General features: G+C 36.4%; 2 protein-coding genes across 2 annotated transcripts in view; both read left to right on the plus strand.

Moving 5' to 3' along the window:
• On the plus strand, positions 1-6717 carry LOC580110 (vesicle transport protein SEC20). The gene is made up of 6 exons (XM_780184.4): positions 1-87; positions 716-808; positions 1800-1891; positions 2316-2423; positions 3004-3119; positions 3936-6717. The coding sequence occupies exons 1-6, from the start codon at positions 7-9 to the stop codon at positions 4121-4123; spliced, it is 678 nt and encodes a 225-aa protein (XP_785277.1). The 5' UTR covers positions 1-6; the 3' UTR covers positions 4124-6717.
• Positions 6718-10366: 3649 nt separating this feature from the next.
• LOC115918651 (histone-lysine N-methyltransferase NSD2-like) overlaps positions 10367-23347 on the plus strand; it is a 36528-nt gene continuing 23547 nt past the window's right edge. Inside the window, exons 1-6 of the mRNA XM_030985963.1 lie at positions 10367-10522; positions 12090-13282; positions 13690-14391; positions 15165-15313; positions 16450-16740; positions 17465-17587. Of these exons, the coding sequence (XP_030841823.1) occupies positions 12181-13282; positions 13690-14391; positions 15165-15313; positions 16450-16740; positions 17465-17587 (2367 nt within the window). The 5' untranslated portion in view covers positions 10367-10522; positions 12090-12180. The remainder of the gene's footprint in view (positions 10523-12089; positions 13283-13689; positions 14392-15164; positions 15314-16449; positions 16741-17464; positions 17588-23347) is intronic.

Below are 23347 nucleotides of genomic sequence, written 5' to 3' on the forward strand. Positions count from 1 at the left end.
GTAAAGATGGCTTTGGATGCTGTGAGGATAAGGACTTGCGTTCAGGAAATTGTTAAACATGACTTACAGATCAATTCATATGCACAGGTAATTACATTAAACAGGTTTTAAAGTCAATTTCTACGATATAATTGAGGAGAAATTTGTGTTTGTTGATGCTTGTGTATTATATAGACGCTTTTAAATTTACTATTATAAACTCACTGTGATCGTAGTCCCACATATCCAGTTCTAACGAGGCATGCCTGGTCTGTAGTCTGCTACTGAATTTGATGGGTGAATGAATAATTTATTAATTTATAATTTTTTTCGGATCAGGACTGATTAATCTATGACTAGACTGTTTAAATTGATGTAAAGAATGAAAGAAAATAAATAGAGTAGACCCTACATGTTCAAAATCCAAAGAAACTCCCTTCTTGTTTTTCTAGACTCTAAATCTATTTATTTTTTTAATTTTATTAAAGTCTAAGATAGGCTAACGCATTCTTAATCTTATCTGATTTGTCTGCTTTCCTCTAGTCTAGATTGGTTTACTAATAATACTACCAAGGTTGGGTAAATTTCCCTTTGGAACATCATGAAGAGCTTGTACTACTACTAGTAGAATAAGTCTGATTACATTATGATTACATTGAATGAAGTTATTTTTTATATTTTTTTGAGGGGGGTCATATTTTTAAATTTTTATTTTCTTTGCTTTTTTTTCTTTCAGGAGCTCAGAAGTAGCTGCAAAACCATGGAGAGTCTGGACAGTATCAACACAAGAATTAAAGCAGAGACTGCCATCTGTAAAAACAGAATAGAGGTGATATTTCTAGGTTGATTGCTATCTCAAATCTCAATAATAGTCAATTACAGCTTCTCAGGCCCATGTGTAACTGAAAGAAATATTGTGATTGTTCATGTTTGTTCCATGGTAGAGATTGGTGAATTGAGAAATCAGAGCCCATCTCATATCTTGAAGATTTGTAATTGATTCTTATCAAACTTTAAAGGGAAAGTCCACCCCCAAAATAAGTTTGTTTCGATAGAGGCAGAATAATAAGAAAATCAGGTGAGTGAAAGTTTGAGCAAATTCTGAATGAAAATAAGAAAGTTATGAATTATTGAAGTTGTGATCAATCAAATACAAATTGGCAACTCTGTGACTTATTATACGAGCTCTCCTTCATTTGCTTTGTGCATAATATTCCATAAAATCATGTTTTCTTCGTTATTGATGACGGAATATATATTTGTTCCTTGCAGGGGGAGTATAGAAACATATTTGCAATTATTATATTTAGGGTGCATGTATGGTTGAAATTTTTCTTGAGGGAAAATGAAAATTTTAGATTTTTTTAGTACTGGGCAGTGGGCAAATGGAAGTTGAGCTCGCATGATATGTCATAGAGTTGCCAATTTGTGTTAGATTGATCACAACTTCAAAAATCCTAACTTCCTTATTTTTAATCGGAATTTGCTCAAACTTTCACTGACTTGTTTCTCTCATTTTTCTACTCCTATTAAAACTAACTTAATTTCAGGGTGGACTTCCCCTTTAAGTTACCAATGAATCACCAGTCAATGCAATTATTTATGATTTATTCAGTCAAAACTTTCATAAGACTGGGCTCATATGTGCTTAACCTAACATGTCTGGATGACACATTCCCTTCTTGCTTCATAGTGAATATTTTGTTTCTGAAGACAAAGTTTGCTCTTTGAGTAATGTGTCATTGTTGAGACATGAGAGGTATTTCAGACTTCCTTGCTTTTCTGTTTGCTTTCATGACTTTATATTTTCTCCCTCACAGGAGCTAGAGAAGATTGGCAAAGAGCAAGATAAAGAAACAGACAGAATAGGACTCCTCAAGGAAGCAGATCATTACAGAAAACAACTCAGAAAGTAAGTTCAGATTTATCCTTTAAGGCCCAAATTCACAAAGGAGGCTTGGATAACCCATGGTCTGAAAAATGATTTAAACCCCACCATGGGGGGGGGGGGGGGTGACACATGTATACTACCTACATGAAGGTTTAAGCCATGGGTTAAGATACACATCTGCCTTGAATTCAGGCAATATAGTCTCCTTTCCCTGGCATATAAGACTAGGATGTTGTTTGAATACAAGATTCAAAACTTTTTTTTATAATTTATACAATTTTGTGTATGTTTTGTAAAGGGCCATTTGATAAACATTTTTCTAAAGAAGGGGGCTATTGTATTATTTTCCCTTTCTTTGTCTTACATATATCAGAGTTTTAAAGTTCAGACAATATAATTGTATGAAATTGCAATCACAAAATAAAAATATTGACCTGTTTAACAGCACACAGACTGCTATTAGGCAAGCCAACCTCAGCTGCAAGATGGAGATTGATAGAAACCAAAGAAATGAGCTGCTGATAGGACAGGAAGATCCAGAGGTCAGGAAAAGGTGAGATCTTCTTAAATGACTTAAAGATAATGTTGAGTTCTGGTCAGGCAATTGCATTGTGAAAGAAACGGCGTGGAATCGATCAGAAAAAGTAGATCACGTAGCATAGAAGTATTGATGTGTACTGCCAGGTTCTGGAGTCATCAAAATGATAAGAAATTTGGCCTCTGATCAACCATTTGTGTGGAGTGTGGACACTCCTTTGGTTTTCAGCAGATGACATATCAATTGATCTTGTATTGCATTGAAGTTCCCTCAATGTAGGTTTAAGATGAGAAATATAAATTCTTGCAGAATTGAAAGAAAAAAATATATTGTCTTTTTGGAGCCTGTAAAGCATTTCTCGATTTGCCTCATATGATTTTACACCAAGTTAATGCTCTTCTGGCTCCAGACAGATATAGATAAATAATAGTTAGTTAAATGAATTTGTAAAAATACTGCACTACACCCAATTGTTAGCAGCATAATGATATAATATGAGTGATTTTCTCCATGTAGGGCATGAAAGTACAGTCACCTTTTTAATAAGGTAAATAATTTTCTTACTCCCTCCCTTTTCTTTTCCTACCCTTCATAGAAAAAATAAGGAAGACCTCGCTAAGACAGCAAGTGGCATCACAGAGAGTCTTCTGAGTCTCAATCGTATGATGGCAGACAATGTAGAGAGGAGTAATCTTACCAACCAAACCTTAGGTCAGTCAGTACTACTGCTATTCTTATACTCTCACATTACTTTTCAGATATTTCATTTTGCAATTCAGAGATAAAGATGTCTGGGGATATTTGATATTTTGATTTATGAATTGTTAATAAATTGACAAAATAGGCATCACATTCTTTTGTCGTAAAATGTTTCAAGAAAATGTTTTTTATTTTTAACTCTGTTTATTATAAATGACTGTAAAAAATATGATTAGAATCTTTTAGTCTCATATTTTCTCATTATTGTATAGGAACAAACTGACTGCGCATATGTTTGAGAATTTGTGTCTTGCTTTTCATTAATTTAAACCAAATCAATTCAAATCAAATTTCAAAAATAATTTGGGTGCTAGCATATTAAATGCACCTTGCCTCTAAAGGCATCGTTTAACAATGTCAAATCTGAGATGCACGGCCCCTACAGTGTCTGTGATATGGTGTTATATTGAAGCTCTAAAAAAATTGTGCTTCAAAATTATCATGAAGTGCCTCAAAAAAGTAAAATCTTTCAGTGACTGGTTTTACCATACTCATTTACCCCAATAGACTCTAGTGTTATGAAAACCGTTTGGCAAACGCAAAATTTGATTTCCATTTTCAATCATATATATATATCTTGATAATCAGACAGGCGATCAGCTTTCAAAAGTCATGGGGTTCCTGACTGACCTAGTTTATAATTATGATTACAGCATGAGCAAAATCAGGGAAGTTTTATAAAGGATCTAAGACAAAGTTACCGGATCCCTTTAAATGCACCTTGCCTTTAACATTTTTAACCTCATCTCTTGTATCTCCCTTCTATAGTGACCTCCTCCAACAGAATACAAGAAACAAATGAAGAATTTAAAGGAATGGCAGGCGTCATTCAGACCAGTCGGAATCTCCTCACCAAGTACGGACGTCGAGAAATGACGGACAAGCTGCTCATATTCCTTGCTCTTGCCCTCTTTCTTGCCACGGTCGTCTACATTCTAAAAAAGAGGATCTTTTGATCAGCCTGACATTAAAGACACTCTGAAGGGACTGTGAAACATTGTTAAAACTCTTGAAGATTGGTTCAAATTATGAAAGGAGAGCTGAGCAGCAAGAGATATTGTCTACATCCATCTACTTCAGACTCATTTAACTTGATCTTCAATGCTACAGTGGTCTCTTTTCTAAAGAAAAGGATCATTCAATGTATCTGATTAATGAAAAGACTTGTAAAACATTCTCCAAATGGCTTTAAATTGTGAAAGAAGAGCTGCACAGTAAGAGGGGATATTCTCTGCATACTCATTTACATTGATTTTCAGTGCCATCTCTATTCTGGAGAAAAGTATTTTTAAATGAAAAGAAAGAAATTGATATTTTGATGACTAGGAAAAGACTGAACACTTAAAAAATATGAACATTTTAGTAGAATATAAATTTATGAAAGAAAAGCACCACAGTGAGAGGGGACATTGTCTCTATTTTTCCATACTCACTTAGAAGCACCTAGAGTCATTTACATGTACATCTAGCTTTCAGGCATAAATCCCATTCAGTTGTCACAGCCTCACAGGCAACACAATATCTAAACTATCTGTAATTGTATTATTCCAATACTGTTGAAATGTGATAGGTGAAAGGAGCTTCTAGTTAGAACAATGATTTCAATATTTCATCTAATGGTTAATTTCGAGAGTTATTTCATTTTCAATAAACTTGCCATTATTGATGTATTAATCAACGAAACAAGTGCGACTGGGTCTCCTATATATGCCTCCACCCTAAATTCAGTATAGGAAATGGATGAAATTATTTGTGACTTATCACAATGGAAAAAAAGAATGGAAAAAAATCTTTTGTGGTTCTTTAGATATCGCAATAGCACGGTTAAAACCTGTTATTTCAGAAATTGACCTCTGTGACCTTTGACCTATTAACCAACAATCTTATCAGATCGTCTTCCTATGGAAATACATATTATCACCAAGTGTGAGCCTCATATCTCTAGTGGTTATTGAGATATAGCAATAACGAGACCTATACCTGAAATTGCAGAAGTTCACGTCTGTGACCTTTGACCTCATAACTCCAATATCTAATAAGATTGTCATCCTATGGTGATACATATTATCACCAAGTTTAAGCCTCGTATCTCTGGTGGCTCTTGAGATATCAAGACGGATGGACGTACAGCCTCCGGCACCACCTTCATTGTTCAAAGACATAAAAATCTACACAAAAATTATTGATATGATGTAATTTTCATATTTTTATTAAAATGTCTAGGATAATTTTTTTTTCTTCAAAATTGAAAATTCTGTGGAATTTCATTCCGTAATGCTTACATAGCAACAGAGTGGGGTGGATGGAACATTCAATATCTGAGAGTGATGAGGTTAGAAACACAGTGATGCCCTTTGCTCCATAGATATGATAGTCAGAATGATCTTCTCACATTGGTTTAGTTTTTTGATGTTCATGATCCCAGCCTGTATTCTTGAATGTGAAAGTTCTCTCTTTATATGTGACATGAAACAGCCATGGTTGCTGTAATTCTATGTGGATCAAGGTAGCTCTTAAAAAAAGTATGTATGTAATTCTGGTCAAGGTTCATTGTTTGGTCAAAGGTCAACCACTTGGTTGGGGGAAAAATGCAGTCATTAAAAAAAAGTGCATCAATCTGAACTTGCACTCTCTCTCTCTTTTCATTTTCATTTCACTGTTTGATTTAATTAATTATTTGGTTAGTTAAGTTGGTTAAAAAACAAACTATTTATTTTTCTCTCAAAATATTTGTGCATTAGCTACTTTGCTAACAGATATGTAAATCACTGCTTGAGACTTGCCCTCATCAATGTTTATTTTTGATTTTGGACCAATATTGTTTCTTGTTTATAGTATCTTTACCTTTACAAACTAAACAAGAGAGTTTTGAATATTCAGACTTACCTTGGTCATATCATTGATGTACAAATTTGTCACAGGTGCATTACAATAATTTATCTATTAGTAATCCTTACATGTACTAATCACATGCAGTATTCAATTTTATTTCATTTTTGGTAGGAGAATATTAGTTCTGCTGATATTATTTTCTACAGTGACTACAATAATTTTGACATTCACCCAGAAATCATTTGGGTCTGTGTTTCATAATACCATCTCGATCTGAAATGCTGTTGTTAAAATTCATTCTTATTATATTATTTTTAAGTTATTGCAAAATCAATGTCCTTACATTCCTTTATCAGGCATACTGTAAAACTGTAAACTTTTAAGTTTTGAGTGCTTAAAATGTTTGGAAATATTGCAAGTGTTTCGATTTTGCAATCACAAGTGACACAACATTATCCTGTATCAATTCCCAAATTCTTTATAAATATGAATAATATATTCAATTTGCCAAAATTTCTAGTTAAAATAAGAGCTGGTGAATAAAATTTGCATTATGCTAGCCCCCCTCTCTTACCTAATTATTTTCTCTGATTTACCATATTTTTTTAAGTACGGTACAAATTTGAAGTACAAATTTCACATACATGTCGTACTTGTAACATAAATTCTGTAAATCATATATCATGTGATATAATATATTAAATATTGTTCAAATTTACATATGTTTTTGTTTCATTAGTCTTTCTTTAGATTGAATGATGGAACAATTAATTCCTCAAAGGGCAATCTAACCCCTGTGATAAGTTACTGTGTATGAATGCAGAAAAATAAGAGGAACTGAAGGGCAACGTTTTGAAATAAATCGCTTTGATAATAAGAGATCTACGAATATTTGAATTATGAGATTACAATTGGCAATGTTGTCAGTGGATTGTGACGTACCGGTAGTCACAGACAACTCTCCTATTCGTAGTGTACAAAAATATCATTGATTTCTATTTTTCTCCCAAGTCCCTTCTCCCTTGGGACACTACTCAAAATATATTATGGATAGTATATTATTATAGGTCCTCTGAAAAAGACCCCCCCCCCCCCCCACCCCCACCCCCATTCATACTTTAAAAAAAATTAAAACATTGTGTGTTAGAATATATGGTGAAAGTGGTCTGTTACTACATCACAGTGCCATCACTGATTTAGCTAATTTGAAGGTCTCGTACGTATAGTGATTACAACTTTCATTAATTTTAATAACTTTTTTTTTATTTTCTTTCTATTTCTTTTGAAATTTCGCCACTCAGCTTCTCTGATTTTTCTGTTTTCTCTTAGAGTTGTTTGTTTTTAAGGTTGGATTTCCCTTCAATGAACAATGTAAAACTTTATGATGATGGTGATAATGATGATGATGGTGATAATGATGATGATTTTTAACATTATTTTATTATAATTATTATTATCATTGTTGTTGTTATTAATTAAATCATTACTTAATTAATCACTACATTAAATAATCAATATTTGTGATAAGAATATGAAACAAAATCATTTAATGCTGCAAAAACTTGATGTTCATGTTGGGGACATTACTGTTGCAGTTGATAATGATACTTTTGATTTTGTTGATAGTGATCATGATGTTGATGATGTTGCATGATTAATGCTGGCATAACTTTGAGTATGATGGTCATGGTGTTAAAAATTGTTTGCAAGGATAATGATAATTTTGATGATGACGATGATGATGATGATTAGCGCTTCATGATGAATATTTTTTTAATTGCGACATTTATGCTGAAATGATAGTGATTTTATTCATAATGGTATGTATTGATTAAAAATATTATGTTGATGATAGTTTCAGTGTTGATGATATTGGTGTCACATTTGTGGTGTATAGTGATTCATAATAGTGATGATGGCGCCCCTGCAGCATTATAATTCGAAATATTTTCAATATGACATAGGCCTACTTACTTTGCATTTGACTGCTGGTTTATGGAATGAAAAATACTCTAATCCAAGGTACTGTCAGAGTCTGAATGAGAAGCAAATATGTAGAAGATTCAAGCAAATTTCTTTGGATGTATTGTAATTTAACGAATTTTCATTTTTTTTCATTTTGTTGTTATTGTTTTCCTCTGTTTTCATAAATAAATTGAAAATAAAATTCTTTAATTTAAGCCTTATCGACAGAGTTCATCTGAAAAGAGAGAGGGAGAAAAGGAGAAAGAAAGAGAGAGAAAAGAGAGGGAGGGAGAGGGGAAGAGGGGAGGGGGGAATTCGTGTGTCTTTTGCTTTCTTCATCATTTTGGAATTTATATGTCTAGTCCAAAACAAATAAAAGATTTGTGGCTTCATGTACTCATTGACTATTGGCTTATTGTTTGTGAACCTTTACACAAAGTATTTTTTATTGAATTGCATTAATTTGAAAGTCTTTTGTTAAGTTCAACTTCAGAAAGTGAGTTCCTTGAAGAAGAAAAAAAAACTTTAATTTTCAGTGTGCACAAGACCTAGTGTCCCCTAAATGCACAACTAATAATTTTAGATTTGCTGTAAACTGTGATATTTAATTGTAATTGTAAATTTAATTATAAAAGAGGCAAAAATACAGTTCTTTTGGGCTAATTTAAATTTACATTATTAGCTTGTTTGTACTTATTCATATTTCATCTAAATTTCAGGCAAAGAAAGCATTAATAACATTACCAACCAGGATAACATTTAATCAGTTTCATGTATTTACAAAAAAAAATGACAGTGAATGAGAAGAATTAAAGTTAAACAAAAACTAGGGCCTTTGATTTTGCTTTTCCTCATTTGGGAGAAACAAAACAAAACAAAACAAAAAACAAAAACAAATACAATGAAAGGTATTTGAAACAAGAGCATTTCTAAATCTAGGAAAAAGCTACTCATATCTTCACTCCTCAAGAAAAGTGAAATTCAATATACCCGGTAGGCTTTTATTCTGGGTGTTTTAAAGCCCCACTGTCCTACTTGTAGCTATACCTGCTCCATATATAGAAAACTTCCCAAATCGGTGCCTGTTGGTCCCCCATGATCCTCTTTTTGTTATGTTAGTTGAGAGCTGAGTTAATGAGATAGCCACCTGTCAGTGACCTCGCTGCGTGGTCTAATCCCTTCTGGCCCAGTAATAGTGACGGTCTTTAATTTTTTTTAAACGAAAACAAAAAAATTAAATTTTTTATAAAGTTTGATCTTTATTTAAAACAAACATTTTATGATAGATTTCTGCACATATTTAATCACTTCCATTTGAATATGTTATACTTTTTGTGTAGGCCTAAGCCTAAGTAGGCCCTACTTTGTACTATACATAGGCGATTTCTATGAATTTTTACTTTTCAGGAAAATCAGCCAATCTGAATAAATTAATATGATTTTCTCTGATAAATATCACTTTTTTTAATTAAAAATTAAAACCAAGTAGAATATATTTGATATATTTTAGTGATGTGATTTTAAGCACTACGTTTATCTGCATTAATGGTGGGGGGTGGGGTATATATATATATATATATATATATACAATGCAGTCATTTTTCAAAGATCATTGCTGCTCATAATTAATCTGACACCATTTTTATAAAGCCCGAAAAAGTAATATATATATATATTTATGAGACGGTTATTAATTCAGAGTGTTCAGGTGAGCTTGGGGACTCGTTCCATGCCCCACCCCAAGCCAATTAAATCCGATTGCAATCACATGATACTTAAATTTAGACCTATAAGTGAAAGGGTGAATGATGATTTCAGGCATACAATATGTGGATCCTAAGTAATAATTATGATTTTGAGATATTGTCTTTCGAAGATCAAGTCAAAGGTTACCTTCTGCTAAAGAGGTTATACCAAACAGTAGATAAAGCATATATCCTATACAGACAGGAGGGATGATATTGCATGGGGTTGATTACATAATGATGGTATTTCAATTTTTATACATGAATAAACAAGCCCATTTAGATGAAAATTATATATTTCAGGTTGAGATAGAAGAGAAGAGAAAAAAGGAATTCATTAACACAACCATGTTCATGATTTGAAGTGAGCTGGTAAATGTGAATTGGTGTTTTTCAAAATTATTTCCAGTTTCTGTGACATAAAAGGGCAATCTTTATTGAGCTACAAGAGATTGAGTCTTCCGATCGTAGCTTCCGAAAGAGAGAAGAGATTTCCGAATGTCTTCGTGAATTTAGAGTCAAATTGAGCATCCAATCGCACGCTTTTAAATTCGCGCCGCTTTGACTCGACTATTTCCGTGAACACTCGTGAGTGGTTCGTTTACCTTTTCGAGAGAGAACGAGCGAGCTGAGCTGACTTTCCAGGCATAATGCACGCATTGGTTCTGCGCGCGTAAATGTACCCATACTACCAGGCCATAGTATACAGTGCATATGCGTTATGCATGCATGCAGTATACATACACACGTTTTCTCATAGACCAAACGAACTAGCCGCTGCCCCCGTATTTTGAATGGGGACCCAGACGGAAGGTTAGTGAAATTTTAACATTTTGAAAGCTTAATTTTACTAAATGAGTAAGTCCTTGAATTCGAAAATTATTTGTCTATGTATTTATAAATGCAACTTTCAATATTAATGTCAAAATCTCTTAATTTTCAATTTTATATGACTGATTCTTATCTCTTTATCTCCAATTTTTAATTGAGGCAAACACGAAGACAGTGCCCTGTCAATGAGAAAGCTCATAATCTTCATGTTGGCTAAGGTTTTGTCTTTAAATCGTTTGGTAAATCTAAATCTATTAATGAGGATACAAGACTATGCAGACCTATTAGTATGTGTTCAGATATTATTGTAGAATGATAATCTACAGAGATTTTTATGAGCGTGAGAGGTGAAATTATGACCATGATTCATGACTGAGCTGAGTAGTGAGTGACAAACCTGATTGGTGAAGATTAACTTGTCTTGACGTCTTGAGACTGAGTGAAAAGTGAGACTGACATGATTGAAATTATGTTGTACCTTGTGTTCTTCTCTTTCGAAAGGTCCGCTAGGAATTATAACTGGAAGTATAACTTGGCGTGTGGACGTGCGGAATAAAATTTAAAGATTTTTGAGATAGTTTGTCGAGTTTTTCCGAAAGTTTGTGTTAGTGAGCTGAAATGATCAAGGTTCTTGAACTTAAATTTTAAATATAAGAAAATGTCCAGGTTTAGCACATCTTTTCTCTTAAAATTACTTTAAGGAATGTATTAATGATTTAATAACTTGCCCGTCAATGTCAGCAGTGTGTTGATAATGATGAACTCCTTTTTTGTGGGGGGGGGGGCTCTAATTTTAGGTTTGTGGTCAATTTTGACGATATTCCTCTGACACTCGTTGAAGTTACATGGCTTTTAGCTGCATCACGTGGTAATTATTTCAAGAATGAACCCGGTAGGTAGTGTACCAAAACTATACTAGATCTAGTATAGACTGTAGACCTACCAAAGTATTAGAGCTTGGCTTTTGCATTTACCCCAATGTTTTGACATGTCTGGCATTCAACACTGAGTGGGGCCTCTAGAAGGCCACAGCAATGTCCAGACAAAAGACAACGCTTTTTGTCTTATAAATAAACATAAATAAAAAAGGTTTTCTTCCAGTGGTCCATAAGTCTATGTTTACAAAGTGTCCAAATATGGACATTGTTCCAAGTTATTAAAAAGAAAAGAATGAACAGTGGAAACCATTTAAGCAAACACAAACTAGAGGAAGCTATCACTCATGGAACCATGGGACTGCCCGTTTTGACCACTGTCGACCTCTAAGTTGCAGAGGTAACAATATGACAAAGAATCTGTTATAAACATCACATGCTCTTAAACTTATGATTGAAAAAACTCAGTCATATTTAAATCTATTTTTATGATGAGAACTAGTGTGTCTGAGCTCAGTCTTATGAGGAAACTACAGTAGGCCTAATAAATGCAAGTTATATTGAAAAAATAATTCATCTTAATCAAGTTTTTTTAATCTTTTCTTATGTCTTGAATCCATACTATTTCTTAGGAGAATTTAATTTGAGGTGAAATATTTTTGTCTCCTTTGCAGAATATTTGGTCAACATTGTTCAGAGAACCAAACCAACTCTATTAAAAAGGATACCGGTGATCCAAAGGGTGCGAGGCTTGGAGTGAATAGGATGAATTCCTCTGATCCTCCGAGTCAACTCCCTCCTCCACCACATCTCTACAGCGACACCCCTGTAAGATCATCCAGCCTTCCTACCATGCAGGAGGTGATGGGAAACTCCTCACCATCAAAGCTCCTTGGCCTTGCGTCGTCTGCACAGAAGCCTAGTCCTGCAGCAGCTGCATCCTTTACTAGTCACAGTCACATTCCGGTCAACCCTATCCCAGGCCCTATCCATCACAAGATAGCACAGCCGATGCGCCAGGCTGAGCCACCACAGACGCTCCACCATACATTCCCCAGCGGTCCTCAGGAAGAACCGGACTCTGCACCACAGCCTTCTTCTCAGCAGTCCTTTCCTCACTCAGCTGCACAGCCCTTCATGCCGCAAGGACAATCGACTCATCCTAGCAATGCATATGAAGAAGTAGTGCCAACTCCAGACCCATCTGGCTCCCCTGTCAAAATGCCAATCACGGATGCATCAAACTCTATCGGAACTGATTCTGATCTCGATTTGCAGCCTGTGAATGTACAACCTGCTTCAGAATCCCTCGGACAGGTATCCCCAGAGCCTTCTGGTGATATCCCAGTGACAGGCACACCTCCTGATCAGATGGGCACTCCTATAAAACAGAGTTCAGTTATTCCAACTCCGCCTTCTGATTCAGGACCCTTTGACACTTCAGAAGCGATGTCACCCGAGATAAAGATTAAAATAAAAAAGACTGTTAACAAAGGGAAATCGAGCCTTACTGCGACGTTACTCACCAATGACGGATCCCCACAGAAGACATCGCCTAGTGCCAGTGACATAGAATCTGTTGCTGTTACAAAGCGCAACCTGATGTCCAGTATTGACGGAGAACTGCCCGGTGACCCGACGCCCACCAAACCCCAGACCGTGGCTCAGAGGAGGGATACAGCCAAGGCGGTCAAAGGGAGTAGCATCCCAAAGGGGCATTTTATCAAGCAGCCACTACCAACCAATGATGAGAAGCCGTGCGAGTGGCTTGTTGGAGATCTTGTCTGGTCAAAAGTCAGTGGACATCCATGGTGGCCATGCATGGTAGCCTATGACCCCAACCTGGGAATCTACACCAGAATGAAAGGTGAATAGTTACTTAGCTGCCCTATCATTGAATGCTTGTAAAAAACGGATTTGTATTAAGTGAAATAAAGTTTTATTTCACCTTCCTCCCACCCTATGAACTTTGTAATAATATGTCATTAATTGGATAGGAAACCCTGATAAAATAAAGACAGGAGATGCAAAACAATGTTGTATACTAAGTGAATTTGGTTTAATTGGATTAAGTGGAATATTTAAGACATAAAACAGGGCAGGATGATATTCATTCAACAAGATGTCCTTAAAATCTGTTGTAGAAAATAAACTTGAATTGCTGTTGACTTTTTCCATGTTCAATCTCTTGGGTTTGTACCTTACAACTTTCTTGTGCCATGGCGAGAATGGGGATAAAATATTTATTGTTATTTTTCTTCTTTATGCTCACAGGTTCCATTGGGAAAACATACCGAATGTACCATGTGCAGTTCTTTGGAGAGGTCCCGGAGAGAGGCTGGGTGAGCGGAAGTAGCATGAAGAAGTTTTCAGGACGTGACCAGTATGATTCTCTAGTTGAAGAGATGGTCAGCAAAGTCCGTAAGGCAGAGAGGTCGCGCATGCTGAGCAAGCTAGCTGTGAAACCGTGCAGGAGAAATGCTTGGGATGCCGCCATTTCAGAATGTGAGAAGGCGCTGCCTATGAGCAGACACGAACGCAAACTAAATTTCACATTCAAGTATGAGATGCCCAAGGCAGGTGCTGGTGCTGCAGCTGAACAAATCGACATAGTGTCGCTTGGGGATTCCCCAAAGATGAAAGCCAAGAGGGCGTACAAGAAGCAGAAAGAAGAAGCTCCAACTCCTGATGCCAGTGGTGATAAGCAACTGCAGATCGACCAAACTCCAGAAGCAACCAAGAAAGAAAGCAAGAAAGAAAAACCTGAGTCTGATACACCAAAGAGAAAACGAGGTCGGAAGACGAGTCAGTTCTTAGAGTTCTCCAAGCATTTCAAGAAGGAGATTGTGAAAGAGAATCCTGGCATCGGCCAGAGGGAGATCTATGAGAAACTGCAAGAGAAGTGGGAGAGTCTGTCTGAAGAGGATAAGGAGAAGTATGTGACCAAGCCTCCAACCCCACCCTCCACTAAGAGAGGTATGTACCATCTAGTGGCACAGACCAGAGCCATTTATACACAGAGTTTGGCCAACCTGGTTCGAGTTGGACACTATGGCGACTACTGCTTTGTTGGGCAAGCACAGAATATACGCCATATTGTGACCCAGCGAAACCAAGTTGACCAAATTCTGTGTATAGATGGCTCTGGCACAGACTAACAGAACGCATGATATTTTCATTTGTTTTGTTTGAGGAAGGGGAAGTTGTTAGCCTACAAGAGCAGCATGACATAGCCCTTAACGTATTTTTATAGAATAGACGTGTAACTAGTGTAGCTAAATTTTGACAAATAAGAAAGTAAATTACTTCAAGGGAAGTGCAGTGTGCATCCAGGATGGGAATAGTGTATATGAAAATGTAAAAATATCATAAGTGTTAGTCTCTTGCTCTGGAACCAAATTTAATACTGCAGATGTCGTGGTCAAGTGGATACGTCGCCAGACTGTCGATCACAAGTTCGCGGTTTGAGTCCCGCCGCGGCACTAATGTCTTTTGGCAATACATTGATCCACATTGTACATTTGCCACACTCAACCCAGGTGATGTAAATGGGTACATGGCAGGAATTAATTCCTTGAAATGCTAGAGCGCTGCAGGGGTCGCCTTGCCAAAGCCAGGGTAATAATCGGGGCAGCGCCAGGAGTGTCACAATGTGGCGGACATGTGCGCTATATTAGAAGCCATTATTAGTATTATTATTTATATGAAGAATGCAGATTGAAGTGTGTTGTTCATGTTTGCTTCTACAGAGAGGAAGAGGAAGGGTTCTCCGGAGCAAGAGAGCGAGACTGCTGCACCTGTGAAGAGATCCAAGCGAGAATCTAAACCATCCAAGAAACTCCAAGAAGCAGACCTGTCCAGCCTGGGGTTTTCCCCCAAGGTTGTGGCTTCCATCAAGGTATGTATGCAGCATTATAGTTTGATAGACTAATTGATTATTACCATGAGGGAGAGAACTTAAAACACTTAAACACTTAAAAATATTGGCACCTCATACCGGAGCGCGAAAATATCTGCATAAATTTATGTGCTTGCGTCCTCTCTATCGCTAGCTTCTGAACTAGTAACTGCCTTATGTTCGTAATGCGATGCTGCGCCTCCCGCCCCGCACGTTTCTTCTCTCCTCGCGCGTATATTGCATGAGGCATGCAGGCATGTAATCTTTGTATGTACGTACCGGTATGGTACTCGGCTAGCTAGCTTGTGTGTGTACTTTCCAGAATGGTACTGTTTTTGGTCCAGATGTTGTTTCAAGTTTCACGCCATGAAAGAAATTCACCCTAAAACTGAATTCTGCAATCTTCAAACACACCCAGGGGTGTCCTGCTATTAAGTGGGATTTTGATATGAAAGTAATCACACCAAAAATATTGCCATTGATTTCATAATGATTTCATAATGTTTTCACTCTCTACTCTTTGATCATATTTGATCATATCATGATTAGAAAGATGATTCCCCAAATTTTGTTATGAATGGATTGCATAAAACATACTAAAAATTGGAAGTATGAATAGTTATGCTCAACTAGATTATCCATTTTATCATGCCTTCGCTACAAAGTAGCTGGAGGCATTATGTTTCGGGTTGTATGTGAGAAAGAATCTTAACTGATTTTCTTTATCGATCATCATGTTTCTCAAGGCTTCTGATAAAATGTTGACATTCTCAGGACATTTTAGTAAGCATGAGGTAGAGTAATTCTTTGACAAAAAGAATACACATTCATCTTTGTTGGGTGTGTATACTCCGTCGAAAGAACAATTGAAATATTAACTGAAGGAAGAAACTTTTTAATGGTATTTCAGTCCTATTTTTAGGGGGGCTCTATATTGTTGAATTAAAGGGCAAGTCCGCTCCTATACTAACTTCCTTTCAATAGAAGCAGAAAAATAAGACAAACACCTATCAAAAAAAGTTTGAGCAGTCGAAGATCCAATTAGTTATCCATGTGATACCTTTCTTAATTCCCTCTCATCTAAATTTACTATTTTATTCTTTGGCGATTCCTCTCATATTTACCTCTTACCTCAGAAATATAGCGAAGCTTCTCAATCGGAATCCCAAACTTCTGACGGCTTTCTGTCCCCGTCAAGAGAAGCAGTTGCTCCCAAGAAGAGCAGGGCAAAATCGTTAGATGCCCAACCCCAACCTGTTCCCACGGCCGAGGCTTCAAGCACCAAGAGGGTGAGGTCTAGGAAAAGCTTGCAAACTCCTGCTGACGCCACGGACAAACCTGGCAAGAAGAAGAGGTCAAGAAAGGGAGAGAGTTCCGTCGTCGAGAGAGGATCAGGCACCACCAAACCAGAGGCTATAACATCAGATGTAAGATATCACACAAACTAGGACTGACTTCACTGTTCATTAAGTTGGAAATGAAAACCGGAGCTGTATTATAAAAACTGTTAGGAAAACAATGTTAATGTCATAGTAAACTGGAAATTGCGCAGAATCCACACTTGAGTTTGCGCAGACAATGTCCTGACTGATACAGAAAACTTTCATCGGTTGGGGAGAAACATAAAATGTATTTTTTAAAGCTTCTACCAACCTTGTATTTTGTGGGCAAGCTTTCCTCCACTCCTGTGCACTTTCTCAAGCTAAGTGATCAGTCATTGAAATGTCCTGACTTGTGCTACTTTTGAAATGTTATGACAAATAACATACATTTATTTACTAACATCAAAGATGACATTGTTTTCAAAATACCACCCCTGATAATTTGAAGAAAAACCTATATGATAACAAAGTATTTTATTCATTATTTCACCAAATCCATGAACTTGCCATTAATCTTATGACAGACCCTAATCCTGTAAACAGACAGACGTAAGACTTAAAGCTACTTGCACCCTCTATATAGCAAACTAATCAGTGCCTGTTGGTCCCCCGAGATGCCCTTTTTCTTATGTTAATTGATAACCACCTGTCAGTGACCTTGCAGGGAGGTCTAATCCCCCCTGGCCAAACTAGTGCAGGCGGTCTTTAAAAAAAAAGAATTGCAAACCATGTCATGTTTTATCAATTTTCCAATTCTTCCTACTTGCAGATGAGTCAGGACTTTGCTGAGATGCAGGAGGATGATGATGAGGGCGGTCTTATCATCGATACAGACCTCATTGCTGATGCCATCCAGTCCGTCGGTGAAGGCCGAAAGGCGATCCTCACAGTGGTAATAATCATCACAATCATATTCCCTAGCATATAGACCAATGAACCTCCAGAAATACTTTTACCCTCCTGTGGTAAAGTCATTCATTTAGAAATGGATAAAGAAAACTTTCTTCCGATATCACTGTTGTAATCTGGCTTTCATTTTGGGTGAACGGGTGTAGAGATCTGTGATTTGGAGGAAATTGGTCCAATGTCCTTGAATATAGGTCAAATTTCATTTTACAGCAATCACTTTCTGGTGCTTCTATCATGACCTATACTAAGTTATATCGTTAATAACATTAACCTCGCACTTAACTTGATATTACTTTACAAGCAAGGGTTTTAGTTAATTTAGCTTCAATTACTAAAGCTATTATAATAGGCATATTGAAGGAGTAGCCGATTAAAAAAAGTTTTGTTTGTTTTTAAATCGCTTTTGCCGCTGCTTTTTATGCCTCCTTTACAAAGTAGCCGGAGGCATTATTTACTTTAGCACCCATCCACATTGACAATTTGAAAAGCATCCTGAAGAATACTTTCTTTTTTTAAAGCACATGCATTTATTGAACCAATGTTTTGCTCCATATGTAGTTGCATTCAGCAAAGGTACTCTTTGAACCATGTTTGTGTCAGTTTTGCCATGTTCTTTTGTTATCATTTAATGTGATTTGCCCTATGCGCCCTTCCAGAGACCAACAACGGCTGCCTTTAAGGACGTTCCGCAGTAATGTTCCTGCGCACCATAGCTACACAGGACCAGCTGATCTTGTATTTACCATGCACGATACCAGAAACTCTGGGCATTGTGCATAACCAGCTGGCCCTGGGCACCTAAGGTGCACATGAACATTACTGCATAATGTTGAAAGTGATGTCCTTTTTGAAAGTACATTCTCTGATGTCTTGCTGTGTCATGCTCATGCTTGAAGCCAGAATGTATGTTCAGTCTGAATGGTAGAATGACTGTGTTCTGATGAAAGAAGGTAGATTCAAGGTCTCTGGTTGTATTCTGTTGTGGTCTTGGCGTGTTGATGATTCGTTCGTGATATTTTGCAAGGATTTTCCAAGAAAAACTGGACTGAAGTGTCGTCATTGGTTGTGTTTTGTTTTGCATTGCTACAACAGTGTTTAAAGCTATTGGAACTTATAAAGTGGACCAGTCACTAAAATTTGACTCTGTATGTTAGGTGTTCTATGCCAATATATTTTGAATATAAAATATCAGCTTCTAATATAACATTTTGCAGATTTAAATACCACAATTTCACCCTGAATAGAGGTAAAGGTGACTTTTGAGTAGACCTTAGTAGACATCACGATTATGAGTGAATGTTGATTATTCCTCCCCCCCCCCCTCGCAATGATTTTCTTTTATTGTTGGGGGGGGGGGTATCTGTAGCAATTTTAATGTCTCTTGCAGAGTTTGGATGAGATTTTTTTTTTTCTTTGTTATGGTGACTGGCCCCCTTTGAACACACCTTTTCTCTCCCTGCAGAATTAGGAAAGAATATTGACTTTTTCAACTAAATATTTCTGTGTGAATCGGTAATGTATTAGATACCTAGAGAGCCATTTCTTTTATCTCTAATTTAAGACAAAACTTATACTGAAACTGTCAAGTAACAAACAATCTTTGTATTGTGCAATTATAACAGGAGTGAGTACTAAGATAATTAATTACAAACGAAAATCTGCTGGCAGATTGCTATATGATATGTATCTAGTCATCAAGCATGCTCACACTCCAAGGCTTATTCCAAACAAAAAGTCTTCATCTTTTGAAACTGCATTTTTGTGTATGATATGTTCATGACTTATCATATTTAAAGCTCTATGCCATCATGGTTCGCCGTAGCATGATGTTTAGGAGGAGTTGATATTCCTAAGGTCATCATTTTGAATGTTGAATGACTCTCAAACTGCAGTTCATTGACAAGTCCTCAAGACTGACCGACTGACTGTTCTGAGTTTTGATTCTATGAAATCAGATAGATTAGTTATTTAGTCAGATATGATTTTACTATGGATTTTGGAAAGGAATGCAGAGTTCCCTTTGTGTCGTTTATCTCCATATCATAGTATAATAGATCCTAACTTTGAACTTTTGTTGTTGTTTTTATTTTGTTTCAGAGATATGTCCATACCCATAGACTGCCCCAGTGTCTATCGAGGTATGCACATTGAAGGAAAAGATGGCTTCTTTTTATCGGTGCTGTTGCATGAAATACTTTCATATTTATAACAAATAGAATAGGAAGGAGATACTAAATTTATTTAGAGAATATAAGCGGAATACAGATCATTTGAATTAGGATTGGTCGCCAGCAAGCAAGAACAGTTCGCACCTATTAGTTTATTGAAATGTGTGTTTATAGAGAATACATTTATTCAAGAACGTCCTAAATGCACTTTAAATTTAGATATAATTTACTAGATGTGTTGAATTTAGCCTAGGATTCTCTTATTTTATTAGTTGCGGACCACTTTCAATATGAAGTTGAATTATGAAAGCAGTTAATGTTATATAGCAGATTAGTATGTGCCATTCTGCCATTGATTAGTCCATATGTTCCAGTGCAGTGAGTGCACTATTTGTTCTATGTTATGATCATATGTGCCTTGTGCACTGTAAGGATGTATGGTGAGGGGTAACCTAATCCTATGTTAACATAGGACCAATACTGCATACAGTTCCACCGGGATTTCACCGTTACTGCTTACTGCTTACTGCTTACTATTACTGACTTAGCCAACCTTTCGTGTCTGGCTCAGAATATAATGGGTCATTCTTCTGCAATGAAATCAATTGTGACAGGTAGATACCTGCTGTAAGATTACCTAGATTAAATGTTTTTGTACTTTATTTGAAGAGTCATTTTGATTTGATTTAAGATTAGATTTTGTCATATTTTTTCTGGTCATATGTTATGCAAGGATCATGTAGAAACCACCCTTATACTTTTAAGCCAATTAAGTTTGAAGCACTCATTAGTCTTTATGAATCTTTGAAGTTTAATAATTACAAGTTACAGAGGACACATTTATCTAATATCTTTTTATCTTAGCTAAAGTTTGTATTCATGACAAAGGGGTTTGGGCGGGGGGGGGGGGGGGGGGGAGACTTTCAAGCAAGGACCTTGCAATGTCTAAGACAGTTCCATTTCTATTATTGCTGGAGGGGTATGTTTGGTAATAGCAATTATGTACTTCGTATTTATATAGTTGGAGGTGACATGATAAGAGTAGTTCTGCCTTATGCCAGATTGCCTTTGTTTAAGATTAAAAGATGCCACTGGAAGTTTGGAACAGGTTTTCATGCATAAACTGTAGAGAATTACTTTATTTGTGTATTTTACTACCTAATTGAAGAAAGATACAAAAATGCTGGGTTGTGCAAATGTTGAGAGATTGTATATCTTGTTATTAAAGAGATTCTCATTTCACGATTAAAGTATTTAACCACAGTTTTTACTAGCACATTGTGAATTAGTATTGTAAAAAAGAAGCCAAATTTGCCTCGACCAGTACTTGATATCAAGTCTTATAATTGCAAGGACAGATTGAAGATCATTTGTAAATATATTTAATTATAGATTGTCATGCCGATTTAGTGAGAAAATAAACTTCCATTAAACTCTTCAATCTATTCAAACAGACACAGTTATGCTTGCATTGTTTAGTTGTCTCTCTTTCTCTGCAAAAAGGTTGCTTTTGTTTGTTGGTGGCATCTTGTGTCAATATTTTAGTTTCATGGCTGCTCTTTGCTTGCTATCTTTTGCTTTTTGCATGTTGACTTTTCGTTTGCTGCTTCGCTCTCATCATTGAGAAAGATTTTTCCGTCTTGGCTCGGTAGTAGTAGATAAAAAGCACGATTTTGATGCAGCATGTTTGCTGCCCTCTAAGCACGAAGCCTTCCTTGAGGCATCCACCTTTGCAATACTACAACACAGGATGTGGTGCTTCGTAGTCTAGGGGGTGTTTCACAAAGGTCCTAAGTCTAACTTAACTCTAAGTTGGACTTAACAATTATGGAGGGCCATTTGTAGCCTTAAAATAAAATACTTTCAATTGAGTATGTTATAACACACCTTTCCCTTTATTTCTATCCTTGTTATCTCAGGTGTAGAATTTCAAAAGGTTAATGACATCTCTAGCCAGAGCTGCTTTTAGCATGCAACTATATTGTAGGTAGAGCAGGACTAGACAGAAATAACCGTCTGATATGGGTCATTTCTTTAATAAAACTGACATTTGTTGACATTCCCCAATACAGACGGTACTCCAGAGGTCTCGCACTGTGGGGGTAATCTACATGTATAGCCAATTCTGAACTTTTTTTTGTAATTTTGGCTCCCAACATTTTCTTCCCCGATTTTCTTTATCAAGATATATATATTTTTTTTTAATCTATAAAGCAGATAAAAAAATACTATGTATTTGTATATTCCTATATGGAGTTATTCAATTTAGATTAACTATTTTAAAATGAGAAATTTACGGACTTACTTATAAGAGTTGTCCCATTTTCGTCTCAGAACCGTGAAACAGTACGTTCATGCACTCGAGCCCTATGTAGAAATTCTGAAACATTTGGGCCCAAACTCACAAAGGAGAGTTAAATTTAACCCATGGTTTAAACCCTCATTACATAACCCATGGTTTAAAATTAGCGCAAATTAAGTGTACCTTGCCTTGCGCGTGTCTCATATTGGACCTCTGACTGTGTCACGCTTATTTCGGGCTAATTTTAGGCCATGTGTTATGTAAACGAAGATTTAAACCTCCTTTGTGACTTTGGCTTTGGGATCCAGACCTAGATTATGGGCGCCATGTGTCCTTGGTACCTGTCAAGCCCTGAAATAAAGGCAAACAACACTAGGATATATACTGGATATATTGGTCGGCTACACTTAATTTGTGATCGCCAGACCAGCTGAGCTTTTCACTTTGTAGAGGAACCAAGAACGGAGCAAGTCTCTTTGTCCTTGTTATCAGATGATACAAAGTTGTTATGAATATTCTGTGAATCCACACATATGATGGTAGTAAATTGAAACACAATGGCAGTTATGAAGTCTGCCCTTCATATTACTGACTTTAATTTGATTTTTAACAAGAAAAATGAAGGGGGAAAAAGGAAAAAGTAAGGGCGAAGAAGACAGTGAACATTGTACTAGCATACTGTCCCCAGAAATTGCACTTCGGAGTGATGAAACCAAAACAATAAATGAATAAACAACCGAGGCATGGTGCACGCAGGACCTGAAATTCATTCTAGACCACTAGTCATAAACAAAGGGAGAACAAGAAGTTTTTTACTCGTGTAAGTGTTGCATGATGGCCATCTCTTCCAAAGCAACTGGCAATTTTAAAAACAAGACAAGAAAAACCACTTCAGACCACTTGTCTGTTTCACGTCATCTTGTGTTTCATAACTAACATCTTGCATTTGTATGTTTGCTCTCATTTTTAGTTTCATGCCTGAACATGTGAATGTAGACTGACGTTTGGTGTGCCTGATGTTTTGGCTTGTGTTTATTGCCAAGGTTTAAAGGGAATTAGTTTGTGTGAGTGTGCTTAGATGCAATTCTTCATAAGGTTTGAAATGGATGAAAGAAATAGATTGGGAAACTGGAAAGTGACATAGAGAGGGGGATCAGACAGACAGAGAAAGAGAGACGAGACATACAGGCATACAGAAAGAGAAACATGGACGTTTAAAATAAAGAATGGAAGGGTAATTAGATGCAGAAGAACCTAGTTAAAGTGTGATTCT

This window comes from Strongylocentrotus purpuratus, unplaced genomic scaffold, assembly GCF_000002235.5.
Source record: "Strongylocentrotus purpuratus isolate Spur 01 unplaced genomic scaffold, Spur_5.0 spur5_scaffold_15, whole genome shotgun sequence".
In the NCBI taxonomy this organism is placed as follows: Eukaryota; Metazoa; Echinodermata; class Echinoidea; order Camarodonta; family Strongylocentrotidae; genus Strongylocentrotus; species Strongylocentrotus purpuratus.